The 14,221-nt window shown below is 32.1% G+C and overlaps 2 protein-coding genes across 2 annotated transcripts; one reads left to right on the top strand and one right to left on the bottom strand.

Annotated features, from left to right (window-relative positions):
- Nucleotides 1–638: 638 nt before the first annotated feature.
- On the top strand, nt 639–4,862 carry LOC124920734 (U11/U12 small nuclear ribonucleoprotein 35 kDa protein). Its single transcript, XM_047461288.1, has 8 exons — nt 639–860; nt 946–1,043; nt 1,117–1,168; nt 3,027–3,097; nt 3,669–3,759; nt 3,845–3,920; nt 4,053–4,131; nt 4,448–4,862. The coding sequence occupies exons 1-8, from the start codon at nt 689–691 to the stop codon at nt 4,685–4,687; spliced, it is 879 nt and encodes a 292-aa protein (XP_047317244.1). The 5' UTR covers nt 639–688; the 3' UTR covers nt 4,688–4,862.
- Nucleotides 4,863–5,154: 292 nt separating this feature from the next.
- On the bottom strand, nt 5,155–8,676 carry LOC124921075 (eukaryotic translation initiation factor 3 subunit E-like). The gene is made up of 8 exons (XM_047461679.1): nt 8,406–8,676; nt 8,171–8,325; nt 7,278–7,505; nt 7,057–7,178; nt 6,606–6,825; nt 5,840–5,982; nt 5,557–5,694; nt 5,155–5,452 (listed from the first exon to the last, which is right to left on the bottom strand). Exons 1-8 carry the CDS (start codon nt 8,611–8,613, stop codon nt 5,356–5,358), a joined length of 1,311 nt encoding a protein of 436 aa, XP_047317635.1. The 5' UTR covers nt 8,614–8,676; the 3' UTR covers nt 5,155–5,355.
- Nucleotides 8,677–14,221: the final 5,545 nt, after the last annotated feature.

Raw genomic sequence — 14,221 nt, 5'->3', positions numbered from 1 at the left:
TGATAGAGATTAAATATTAAATATGAGTAAGTAATACAAAATTCATAAGTATTGAATTGGTCGACTAGACAAAACTTACACAAAAATAACAAGAGTAAAAATAGTTTGAAGACGAAGTAAATTTGTTAATCGAAATAATTCTTAACTTAACTATGAGAAACACAATTTAGTTAGAACTTATACTATGATTTTAGATTAGTTATTAAGAAAGTTCAAATTTGAAATAAGAGTGGTTCATATTTAAAGTTTAATTTTTTTTTTATAGATTAGAAGAGCTTAACTATTAAAAAAAAAAAGTAAATGTTCAAGAACAATTTAAAACCAAATTATTTATAAGAAGTTATTTTAAAAAAAACATTATATTCCAAAAATTCCTTATAAGAAAAAAAAAACAAAAAAAACTTGAGAACTACATATTCGACAACATCGTCTCTGCAAAGAAGGAAATGAATATGGATTCGAAAAATTATCACAAATACGATTGAAATGTATGAATAACATACTGTTCATCATATAATGAAAATATTATTCGAATTACAAAAATTCGAGACGACAAATGTGATTCGATTAACTATACTAATTAATTATTTATTTCTTGCTAATTAAAAAAAATGTTAAAAGAAATTCGTACATTGCGCAACGATACCTTTCCGACGCCGTGTGTGTGAGAGAGGGAGAAAGGTAAAAGATGAGTAGTAGCCGGAGCGGTGGCGTTGGCGGTGCCGGTGGCGGCAAAATAAACTCCGTGTTCTACGCCGATACATATCACCCGATTCAGTCCGGTAGCATCGACGGGACCGACACTCTTCCTCACGACAACGGCGTTTACAGAGCCCTCCTTTGTTCACAAGCTGGCCTTTGTACCTTACTACTTTTTACTCTCTCCATTTACATCTTTCCAGACTTCAAATTGCTTCTTACTTCTCCTCTGTTTACTCTTTACAGACGATGCCTTCGGCGATCCCAAGGTTGCTGGAGATCCATATTGTATCGTCTTCGTCGGTCACCTCTCTCACCTCACCAATGAGGAGACAATTCACAAGGTGCTATTTCTTACTCGTATTACAGAAACTTCACATTCCTTCTTCTATAATTAAATGTATATCGTTATTTCAGGTTATGAGCAAATACGGCAAGGTTAAGAGCTTGCGGTTGGTTCGACATATTGGTATGTTTGCCTTTTCATCTTCTTCGAATGAATTAACCTAAAAATGTATAGCAACTTTAGAAGGATGGAATGGTCTAAAGAGTGTGTAGATAATCACTTCATTGATGAGTATTCATGTTAGCATCCATCATCCTTTAGAGGGAAGAGTCCTCATTTGTAAGCAATCAACTCTTGACATAGAGAAGAGTATTTGTTATATTTTCTCTCCTAGTTTGAGCATTACTGGAGGAAGGACGGATTTATGAGAGCAGCCAAGCTGCAGACTAGTGAAGACAGAATGTTGTCGTAAATTTGAACATCCAAGTAATTCTGAGAAAGAGAAGTAGTTAGGTTTGTCCTATAATCGATAGATTATGTTTTGTTTTAGTTGTTGGATAGCTTAAAATTGGTTTTACTGAAGTCCTCTAGAGAAGCTGCAACTTTGCCGATCATTCTTGTTCTAGGATATGACATGATGAGTAGATATTTCTCAACCTTTCAGAGTGCTTGGTTTTAGTTTATGTGATCCTAATCTCTCCGAGCCTAAGGAAACTTGTCTTTTACTCGTTCCAACAAGGATGAACGTATTTCCAACCAGTTCAATTGGATGGTTAACAACATATAGTGAGGAAAACATTTCCTCTTCACACTGAGCAGGGATCCTTAGAAATGCTTAGAACAATTAATTGCAAGGATCGATGGGAAGGTCATAATGTTAAGTGAGGAAACATTGTGTCTTCACACAGAGTAGCGCTCCTTTTTGAAGCTCATATGAATGTAAAAATGATGCTTGGTTTTGTTTGAAGCTGTTTTGGAAGCTCATACTATTTTTATTTTATGATATTGTTTGCTTCGGTATTACTAAGAAGTCTCGTTATCTAAAAGAATTACTGGTTGGCTCAGTGACAAAAAGCTTTTTTCACATAAACCTGACCCTTATTCCCTTCAAAACTGGTACAATGTCCAAGTTTTTATTTTCTGATGGCAGTAGCATTCCATGTTACTGTGTAGTGATTCCCATCTAGATATCTTGCACCAAAAGCATAGTTGAATAATATCACATCTTGCATATGATTTCTGGACCAGATTTTGAACCCATATGAGCTTAATGTTAAAACTATATTTCAACATCATTCTGGTCACAATAAACTGGTGGTTCTTCTTTAAACAATATCTTCTCTATCAGACTAACACGAATTCCATGAACTTGGGTGGAGTTATATTAGGCACAGATAGTAAGTACCCTTCAATTTTTTGTTTCTGCTATGTTTAGACCTTTTTCTTTAAATCGAAGTCTGAAGCTTGTTTAATTACATAGCATTTTATGCATTTCTTAAGGGCAGACAATGGTTATGCTCGTAGTTATGCTCACACAATCATGGAAGTTTTTGCTTTGCTGACATAGGATTTATATCAATCTACTATAGTGTATTTTATTATGTTCCTCAGAAAAAGATATCCAGTTTTTGCTTAGTTGGCAGTTGGATTTGTTTAATTTAACAAAATTGTGGTCCCTTTTTTGATCATTTATCAAATTGAGTTTGAAGGTTAAGAATCTTTTACATTTCACAAAAAAAGTTTAAGAATGTATTCCTCCAATTAGGAGAAAAAGAAAAAGTAATTGCTGTGTTTGCTTAGTTGTATATCATGCTTATGTATAGAGCTCTGTTGGTATGGACTTTAAACAGGTGTTCTACTTTAGCTATTCCATGATGATATATGATAGTTTCATTTGATCGTGTCAATTGAGAATCAAAATCACAGCCAAAACTTAGGAATAAGGTCCCATACCAAAACAGAGTTTAGTTATTACTACTGTCTCATTTGTCAACATGAAGATATACTTATTTCTAACTTGTCGTTACATATTGTTCTCTAGTTACTGGTGCTTCACGTGGATATGCCTTTGTTGAATTTGAAACTGAAAGAGAGATGCGACGCGCTTACGAGGTACCACTGTTCTTTGTTTGCTTTTAATCTTCATCCTGTACCGAGCATTCATAGGTAGCTTAGAAGTTCTCTCTAATCATAATCACATTACAAGGGATTATACAATCATTTCCAACATAATTGATGAAGGGTTATTGGGATTTAATCCAAATAACCCTTTATCCATCATGAATCACTTCATCAATTAAATCATATAGTAAAAATATTAAAAATCAACTTTTTCACCAAACAAGGTTTAAAAACAAAACTACATCAAACAAGTGAATGAATAGGGCTTGACCCCATGTTTTTCATTTGGGATAAATTGTTAGAATTTTGTGTAACTAATATGCCCTTGGCCCATATGTATTATTGGATAATGAAATAAAGAAGGTTTCCTCCATTTTCCTTAGTTCTTGTATCACTTTGAGGTTAAACATTGGAATTGTCTACCCTTAAACATCAATCTTTAATAGAGAAGTTAGGTTGATTAATAAAAAAAGGTTTCCTTTCCAAATGGTCTGCAATCCCATATTGCTGGTAGTTAGTTAATCTGACGATTAACATGATATTGGCTTTACTTTTCTTATAGGAAGCCCACCACACAGTAATCGATGATTCTGAAATTACAGTAGATTACAACAGACAGCAGTTGATGTCAGGCTGGATTCCGAGAAGGTTAGGTTAGTTAGTCATCTTTTCTTCTTCATTTGAGAATATATTTTTGGTTCTCTCTTAGATTATTTATTATGACATACTCTGAAACAGGAGGGGGGCTCGGTGGTAGGAAAGAATCAGGGCAACTTCGTTTTGGAGGACGAGAAAGACCATTTCGAGCACCACTGTAGGTGTCTGTCTATTTGCATAGCTGAATAATGTTTATTTGGTTTTTAGTGGTTAAAAAGTAAAAATAATGTGATGCAATTTGAACTTAAATCGTTTAATTTGTTTGGAATGGGAAATGATGGATGATCAGGCGGCCGATTCCCGTGGAGGAATTGAAAAGACTTGGCATCTCACCTCCTCCAGAAGGAAGATACATGTCACGTTTTCAGGTAAACTTCAGATCTCATGCCGAGTAACTGTTTATTAATTAATTGGTCAGATTGATGTTCTAGGATTAAACAAACTCATCATATTCAAATAACCCACTATCCAATTCAAATCAACAACAATCCAAGTACCCTCTCTTTTGTTGAAATGAAAGAAAATAAAAGTTTTTCGCTATATATTTATACCTCCTCTAATAATGTATTTTTACTCAAATAACCCTATTTTCATTACCCTACATCAAACGAAACAAATGCCTAAGTTTTTTTTTTCTCTTTATTTATGTGAACAAAATTGCTACAATAACATTCTAATTTTTAGGTTCCGTCACCTCCGAGAAGAAAAAGGGTTGTTGTGGATGAACATAAACAACACTCATCAAGCAGATACGATAATGAAGAAAAGACTTATCAACGTTCTCATGATGAAAAAGAACAAACCGGGGACAGGAAACACAAGCACTATAAACGTTCTCATGATGAAACAACATCGAGGAGAAGTAGGAGCAGGAGTAAGAGGAGATCCATTAGTCAAAGCCGACACTCTTCTAGTGACTATTAGGCATCATCGTCCATCAATCCAATCTTACACTCTTCCAGTGATCTCATGATTTTATTCCTTAGAACATTGATATAGTGGTAGCATGCCAATTTGGCAGGGCAACAGTTTAAACAAGTCTTTATTATATTAACCCTTTTGAATTGAATATTTCATGTTTAAATGTCAAAAATATTAATCAGATAAAAATTAAAGGTTAAAAGATTGTTTAAAGAGTAAAAAACTTCAAATTAGAAATATAATAACAGTTTGTATTGGTTGGTTTATTTTGCGAGTCAGGAGGTAAATTTGTAAAGAAATCATATCTAACTCAGTAATTTTTTTTGTCATGTCTATATGATGAATTTGTATTGTTTGGTTCAACAAAAGATTGAAGTAGATAATAAAAAAAAGATTATCCATCATTGATTTACCTTACTTAAACCCCTAACTGTAAGAAGATTCATCATCAATCAATGAACAGACAAGAATGGAAACAATCAAAAAAGTATTAAATATAATGTCTTGGCAGAAAATAAAATATCAATTCCAAAAAAGTAGAATCTCAAGAATCTCAGCTGACTAGCTTTTTCTTGTTAAGGTCTTCAACTCAAGAAGTTTAATATATAGAAGAAGAAGAAACACAAAGAGTCGTTTCGGTCCTAAGATAAAATCTTCAAGTTCCTGAAACTTCACACGCCTTGAGCTTGTGTGCGCTCAAGGACCTGACTTGCTAGTTTGTATGTTCTTACTGATAGTCCCTTCGTTTGTTCAATGAACTGCTCATACCTGCACCAACCACCCATTTTTCTATAATTTTTTCTTGTCTTCTATATGAATTTTAACTTCATTTCCAAAGAAATTATTATTTAACTTCAAGGGGGCTGACTTACACATTAGGATAAGTGGGTTCCATGATGACAGTTCCTGATGTGGTGTCTATTTTAGCATCAAGCTTCGAGGTTCGGATCAGATTCACAATCCAACTCTCCGCATCTTCATAGTTCAAATTTAGTTTCTCAGCTAGTACCCTGCACACAAACGCACAAACATGTGGCAGAAAATTTATATATATAAAAAAAATGGATATGTAATCAAGAAGGATTTACCTAGGTTTTTTTATCTAATAAATGTTCTAGTGTTTTTGCCAAGTTGCACAAACCAAATAACACTTACCCCACTTTGATTCTCTGATGTATGCGGCAATAGGTCTCAAAGATAAAAAGGCGAGCATTTTCAAGGAACTCATCCCTTAACGGTACAGTTGAAAAGTTGCCTTCTTCCACCCGTTTGCCAAGGAATGGGTCATTCAAAATTACCTACACAGCAGATGCGACAACAATGACAAACATGAGACAATAAAGAATAATATTACAAACGATAATCAGACAACCTTCCTCAATTTAACTGCCATCATTTGTGCCAAAAGCATAACCATATCAAAGAAAAATAAGTGCCAGAGATAATTAAATTATTTCCTTTGTCATAGCTTATTACTTCTATCTTTTTTTTCCTACTCAAATCATCACAGTTTATCCAAACATGCCTCCTTTGTTTATATATAAATCTAAAGCTTGGTTGAAGTAGGGTTGTTTTGAATAATCTGATTATTTGAATAAAAAGTTCAACATTTTTTTTATGAAAAGTGGATTAGTTGGATTAAATGACTATAAATACCCTCCTATGTGTTCAATGTTTTCAAATATTATACAAAAATAATGTAAGCATATTTTAGCATTTCAGTTGATGATTTGAATGATTATATTGATGAAGTTGTTAAATTTAACCCAAATCAGACATTCAAGCTTATGTGCTACAAAAGCTTGTCTCGTGTCCTTGCACTAATGTATTGCCATAAATGAGCATAAAAATGGGACTACACTTTAAAATTGCTAATGGGTTAATAATAGAAACACAGAAATCACAGATAAAAGGAGATTACCTGTTCACATTCTTTCATTTTCTTCTGAGCAGCATCAAAATCATAATTGATATATACACATGCCAGGAATTCTGTGATGGGGTCTTGGTAAGAGTACTGCTCCTGCTGGATTACCTTTATAAAATCTTTGAATTGAGGTCTTCTCCTTTTGTTCACAATGAATGCAGTAGCCAGATACCGTAAAAGATGAGGTGCATTTGTCTGAATAACATTAAGGTATCTGGAAAAAAATCACTTACCTTTTTCAGATATTGTAAATGAATAGCAAAAATGGAGTTTTAACTGGGTGTAAATTGATAATAAAAGAAGAAACTAGTGCTAAGTAAGGGAGAAAAAAATAACTGTTGATTTTCAACCAACATCAACAATAGCGCATTTTAATGGTTGTTTCAAAGTTAGCTAAATGATGACTAGAGAAAAACAAAATAAAAAATGAGAATAAATTGCATACTTGTCCTGATTGAATAGATCAATGATCTGTGTCCTTCCATTCTCATGATTGAAAAAGATGAATAAACTCCAATGCATTAACCATATTCTACTCTGCACTTGACTCATTGGAGAAGAAAAATTCTGCACAACAACAAAAATATATCACCATCACAGAGAGATCATCATAATGCTTAAATATACATTAAGCACAAAGTTCACAGTTGGACATATGATAAAAACCTTTGAATCAATATTTTCTTTAAGGCGGTTTAGTTCTTCGAGGGCAACATCCCAATTCTGCATCAGTATCTCAGCAGCTAGTTTTCCCCATAATGCACTCAAGCTCCTCTCACTGTTAGTGCATAAGGCCCTATACTGGAACAAGTAGTCAGCAGCACCGGAATAGTTTCCACATTCGAACTGAAACTTAGCATATTGATACAAGGCTTCTATCTGATTAGGACCAATCTGATAAAATGACACTGGGTTAGTTTTAAATAGACATAAAGAAACTCAAATAGCACATTACATGACAGGCATGGGAAAAAAAATCCTATAACAGGATGTCTAAAAGCTTCAAATATTTGTTTTCTTTATCCAAGATTTCGCACTTTTAACATATACAAGCGTTTGAATACATTTAAACAAATTTGAATTAGACCACAAGGGAACCGCAGCCCATTAGATGAGAACCGATTTTATGGTTGTAGTATCTAAAAGATCCTTGGAACAGAAGTGAAGTTTAAGCTACACCTAATCATACTAAAAACTTTTTCTTTTGAAAAAATGAGACGCTTTTCCATTAGTCCCTGATTCCGCGGAGTCTACAAACACCTTGGTAACATATGATGTATTAGCTAAATGAAGTGAAAGCCATCCACACTTTATTTGTAAGCAACATATGATATTGCAATTTATTAGAAATTAGAGAAGGTTATTTCTTGCACACAGAGACAACTACGAGAATTTTCCTTACAAAGTCATTTCATTTAGATAACCCAAAGTAAATCCCTTGTGATAGAAAAACGTAACTCCAATGTTAACCTCTAAATAGAAGCAACCAACAACACCACATATTATTAATACTCTTTTAAGATTAAGCAATCAGAAATTGATGCAGGCATATAATAGACCTGGTATTTATCATTGAGCAGCTGAATATTATGATGTTGATCAGATCTCAACTCCTGAACTGCATTTGGATTTTGCAAGAATGTAATCAAGGGAGCTGCTGCTTCCTCCAAAGATTTCAACCTTCCAACTACCTCAGCTCTTCTTTCCACCATATCTGAGAAAGAACACATAAATGAAAACAAAAACATATATGTTTGGCTTCCTAATTAGAGAACAAAGAAGTGTGGAAAAGACCTTGGGGAACATCCTCAGCGTGGTGGAGGGACTTGTATATGTCCATGGCGTAGTCGACCATGTTGGTATGGTTGAGAAGCTCGATCTTAGCCTTGAGAATGTCTTCATCAGGATGGAGCTGGAGTTCTTGAAGGAACTCAAGTAGTGGGAAAACCAAATGGCGATCCAAATTGGGAGCTATTCGCGGTGTGAGATCGTACTGCGCCATGGCCGCTCAGATGATAAGAGAGAAGAAGATATGAGTCCTCCAGAAAAAAAAGCTTAAAACCCTAATGTGACAATGTTATCGTCCTGCTACGATATTTTTTTTTTCAATCTTATTTATAGCGGGTTAAATAGTAATTTTTCTGAAAAAATTGGGTTAAATAGTAATTGTGCTACATTTTATTTTATTTATTTATTTCTAAAAAAAATCAACGCAGTTCAACGGTTGTCAAAGTCGTTAAACAAAAATTAAAATACAAAATAAATTAAAATTCCGCTAATTTATTGTTGCAATGCAAAGTCACATTTATAGGTTAATATTAGACATGTTAAAAAAAATCAATTTTTTAATATAAATAAAGTAATTCTTTTATTTTAAAATTTATATAATGTATTTTATTTTAATATATAATATTTAAATTAATTATTATTTTATTTGTTTAATGATAAAAAAAAAAGATTGATATAATTTATTTTGATATTTATGTAATATATATTATTTTAATATTTATATAATCTATTTTATTTTATTTTAATATATAATATTAAAAATAATTCTTATTTTATTTAATTAGTTTAATGATAAATTAATTCTTATTTTATTTTATTCTTAAAGTTCTAAGGACTATTAGTGTAAAAACTTTAGACCTATTCGTCTTGTTTCATCTTTGTATAAGATTGTCGCAAAATGTTTAACTAACAAATTGAGAAAGGTATTAGAGACAGACATATCTATTAATCAGATTGCGTTTATGTCGTCAAATATATATAATGGTGTATTAATAATGAATGCATTGACTCAGCTAATTCAAGAAGTGACAAATGTGTGTTTGTTTAGACATTGAAAAAGTTTATGATCACGTCAATTGAGAATTTTTGTTTGATGTAATGGGCAAAATGAGAATGGATGCTAAATGGATTGGGTCGACTAGATTTTGTCTCTCGGCGACTAAGTTTTTTGTCACTGTTAATGGTAGTTCTTAGAGATTTTTCGAGAGTTCCCGAGGGATTAGACAGGGTGATACACTCTCTCATTTCTTGTTCATTATTGTTATGGAAGCTCTCTAAAAAATGATATCGTTCGCAGAAAACTCGAGACTCATCCGTGGAGTGAGTTGTGGGTCAAAAAGATATCATTTTCTATATCTCATTTATTTTTCGTTGATGACACACTCTACATGGTTTAGGCTACCTACAGGAAATTTAAACACCTTCAGAATATTTTATGGGTATTCGGTGCATGTTCTGGTCTTCGAGTGAATCTTAATAGTCATAATTTTTTTTCTCAAATCCTGTTTGGAATAGATCAAGGAGGTTTGGATATTTAAGATCTTATTTCCTTTAATAATGTTCTTCTATCAAAATAGTGTTATAGATTTGCAATCGAACCGAATAGTCTTTAAGCATTGATGATAAAATGTAAGTATGGTTACGATTGATTTGATTGAATCACAAAATGTCTAATTATCCAGCGGGGTATAGTATTTGGAGGAGAATTTAATCTATGTGGAAAAGTTTTTGTGATCAATCTAGATTCATTGTGAGGGATGATTCTTCAATCAGTTTTTGGGAAGACAGTTGGTGTAGTGTCAAAAGTCTATCTACGACGTACGACGTATCATGAGCTTACTTCCATTGCTATATGTAGAAAATCCATAATTAATGACATATTTGATCCTCGATTTAGTGGTTTCGTTAGTCGAGTTAGATATAAAAAAGATTAAACATTATGGAGAGAGTGTCTCATAATATAATTTTACTTTTCGTAGGACGCAAACAAGTGTCTCCGTCTGAACAAGACGTTATGCGTTGACAATACATGAATAATTTTCATGTGGGTATGGTTACAAGTTGTTCGCTAAGATGAGCTCATATAATTTTTGTTGGGAGAAACTTTGAGAGTCAAATATTCCATCTAAGATCTCGTTCTTTGGATGGAACGTTATTCACGGCAGAATTCTTATGGATAATATGTGCGTGAGAAAATGTTGTATTTTGATTAGTCGTATGTGTCACGAGGAGGTTGAATCAACAATTCACTTACTTTTATATTGTCGAGCGGTGTCTAGTATCTGAAGTTTTTTGTGGAGTATCACTAGAATTCATTGGGTGATTCCTAAGTCTTTGAGTAGTTGTTGAAAAATTTGGATGCGGCTAATATGGCAGGCCTACATAATTGGCTTACCATCCCAATTATTTTTTGGTGGACTATCTAGTTGGAGATAAATTGTCGAATTTTCACTAATCGTAGTCGTCCGGTGTGTATCATTCATAATGCTATTATTATGATGTTTCTAAGATTCATTCTAGAAAGTCAGTAGAGTCCGTTGGGGAATTAATCGTTCTTCTCTAGGACTTACGAACTCGATATCTATTGGGTAACGTTTTTATTTTTTATTTTTTAGTTTTTTAGTTTTTATTTATTTATTCTTCTTGTCATGTTTTTGTCATTGTGTTCAAACGATTTTAATAAATTTTAATATACAAAAAAAAGTTGGTAGATAGTTTGGGAAATTAAATGAGAATGTCTCTCTTTTGACTTAACACACCTGTTGAATAGACTAGAATAGTTGGGCCTTCTTAATGGGCCGATCCAATTCTCTATTTGTCAGGTTTCTGTATTAGGGTTTCAGGGCCTTCTTATATAAACTCGTGTTATAACCCTAGTTTGTTATATCATCTCTGTAAACAATCTTCTCAATAATAATTTCTCTCTTCTGGGTGGACGTAGCCAAGTTTTATCTTGGTGAACCACGTTAAATCTCTGTCTATTTATTGTTTACGTCATTCTCACGTGTTCCGTTATAACAACACCAATGTCCTCTATGTATCTATCGGAGGAGTAATGCTTAACTCTTTCATCTCATTTTGAACTATTTGGTTAGATAAGTGTAAAAGTTTTATTTGTTTGTTGGATGATATAGATTGAATGAAACATGAGCACTTTCTTCGAATAAATCACATATGAATCCCTTGATATTGAGTTTCATTCTCGTTATAATTGTGGAGGCCAATTCGAGTATATCGTGTGCATTAGATAAATTATTGACATTCTAGAATAAATCATGGATCGGTAAGCCATTTTTAATTTTGGTGTCGGTCTATTTGAAGAATTATTCTAACATATAACTGTTTAATCTTGATTTATAATCCTAAACACAATATTTAGTATTGATCTTAAATCAATATCATAAACAAGATATTTAATCTCTATGTCAATTAGCCGAGATGAATAAGTAAGCGAAAAACGTATTCACTAACGAAAGTTTTCGATTTACCATATGTTGGCTCTTTCAATTTTATAGACAATATATGTTCCTTCCCTCTAACGATGAAGATTATGAGAAATAAAAATTGTCGTGTCTATTAGGACCAAAACTTTTTATATTGTCTCTTATTTATTATCTAGTTCGTCATAAATAATAAAAAAATATATGGTTTTTACCCATAATAAACAATAGCATCATATTTAATTATTATTTTAATATTAATCTTATTTTAGTTTTTAATATTAATTATATTTAAAATAATATTTAATTATCATATGAATATTTAAAAAATAATAATATTATTATATGATTATATATTTTTTATTAATTTTTTATTTAAAAAAACAAATGACCATAAATCAAGTGGCATCATAACAAAAATATTAGATATTTATCGCATCATGTGTGTTTTATGAATAACCAGAAAAATATAGTCCACATGTCATTGATTGAATATGTTACAATGAACAAAAATGACCACAAACGATATACAACGAGGGGTTGTTACCTCATCTGTATCTGCTATCATTCCTAGCCCAAAATGGCTAGCTAATGAGGTGAAGGATAAATTGATGAACAGATGTTGACTACTGTGATGAAATTTGTTTGTGGTTTTCTCATTTCCATTGTCGTCGTTCTTATTAGCTTTTGTTGGTAAAGTTATGCTCAAGTCATTTATGATGTTCTTCTCTTGCCTATTGTATTTAGTTATGATTCACTTTCCAAGACTAGCTGAAAAATCAACTTGAGAATTTGTGACAGAGAAAGGCTTGGATTAGGTTAATCATGTCACAATTATGGGTCATATTCTTCATTCATCACTAAACACAAGTATGTTACACCAAGTTAATTATCTCATTTTCATATGGTCAGAAAATAATCTCACATTCACATATCTATAAACTTCATTTTATTGTACACAATTCTGTATATAAAATAGACACAATATATTATATTCAAACTAGATAACATGATTTGTAAGTTTCACAAATTATATAATTAAAAAAACATTATATATATATGCCTACATGTCATATATAATATCACCTAATGATCTAAAAATCATACAACAATGCATGTTTTGTACAAACAAAAGTGACATGTTATACATTTACAAAAATATTATATATGCCTACATGTCATATATAATATGATCTAATGGTCTAAAAACCGTACAACAGTGCATATTTTGCAAAAATAGAAGTGACATGTTATATTATCAAAAATAAATATTGCAAGTTTATTCTTTCTTAACTAGTCAAATGAGAAAACCTTTCGATGAACAATAACCTGTCAGCAACATCGGTCAAGGATGCAAATACGTCCACAAGTTGTGACTTAGTCGTGATAGCAATAATTGCATCTATCCCATCAATTGGATCAAGAGTTAGTCGAGAAATCATTTCACATATTTGCACTTTTTTCGTTGATAAATCATGGTGGTAACTTTGTTTAGCAACTAATGCAGCTAAATTCTATGATGACTTTGTAAAATATTCTCTCAATGTGACATTAAGATCCTTCATATATGCCATCATAGGATCATATTTACTTCTTTTACATTTTCTTCCTTCTTCCACATCACTAGTTTTTACATTAACTAATCCTGGTAGAGGTTCTTTTTTAGCATTTTGATTCTCCATATCATCAATTCCAACTTTATTCTTCATTGTTGTCATTGCTTCTACAGGTCCTTCAGCAAATCTCCAGTCGCTCTATCTTTTCCAAACACAATACACCAGTCCGTCTCTCACTCCATGTGCATTAGGATCAACCTAGTCAAAATAAAATTTATAAAATATAAAACTACACTAAAAAAATTAAATGCAATATTAACTAAAAATGATTTACCTTTACATGTGACTCCCAAATAACATCAGCATCACAAGTAATGCTTTTGTTTATCATGCCATCCAAATCCTGATAAAGTACGCATTCATTCCACATCAGTGTATATTCTTTTTCAAACCTTAAGTTTTGAGTCAATATGTGACGTGGGGCGCGGGTCAATACCAGAAAACGCAACTACCATTTTGTCATACAAAACATTTAGATATCCTGATTGAAACGCGTTATCTATCTTCATTCCTAAGATTACGATATCTTTCAATGCTCCAATAAGTGCTTGTTGTTCATTATCCGTCCAACTTCTTCTACTAATAACTTTCTTTTTCCTTTTTTTTATTAATTTGATGAGCATGTGCATCATCATCTTGACTATCCATACCTATGCATTCATAACATAAAAGATAATATGAAACATAATAAAAATAGATAGTATTAAACAAAATAGAATATAATTTTTCCACTATAATCAAAACACATAATATAAACAAAACATAA

This window comes from Impatiens glandulifera, chromosome 1 (assembly GCF_907164915.1).
Source record: "Impatiens glandulifera chromosome 1, dImpGla2.1, whole genome shotgun sequence".
NCBI lineage: Eukaryota > Viridiplantae > Streptophyta > Magnoliopsida > Ericales > Balsaminaceae > Impatiens > Impatiens glandulifera.
This window is presented reverse-complemented; position numbering and strand designations above follow the sequence as displayed.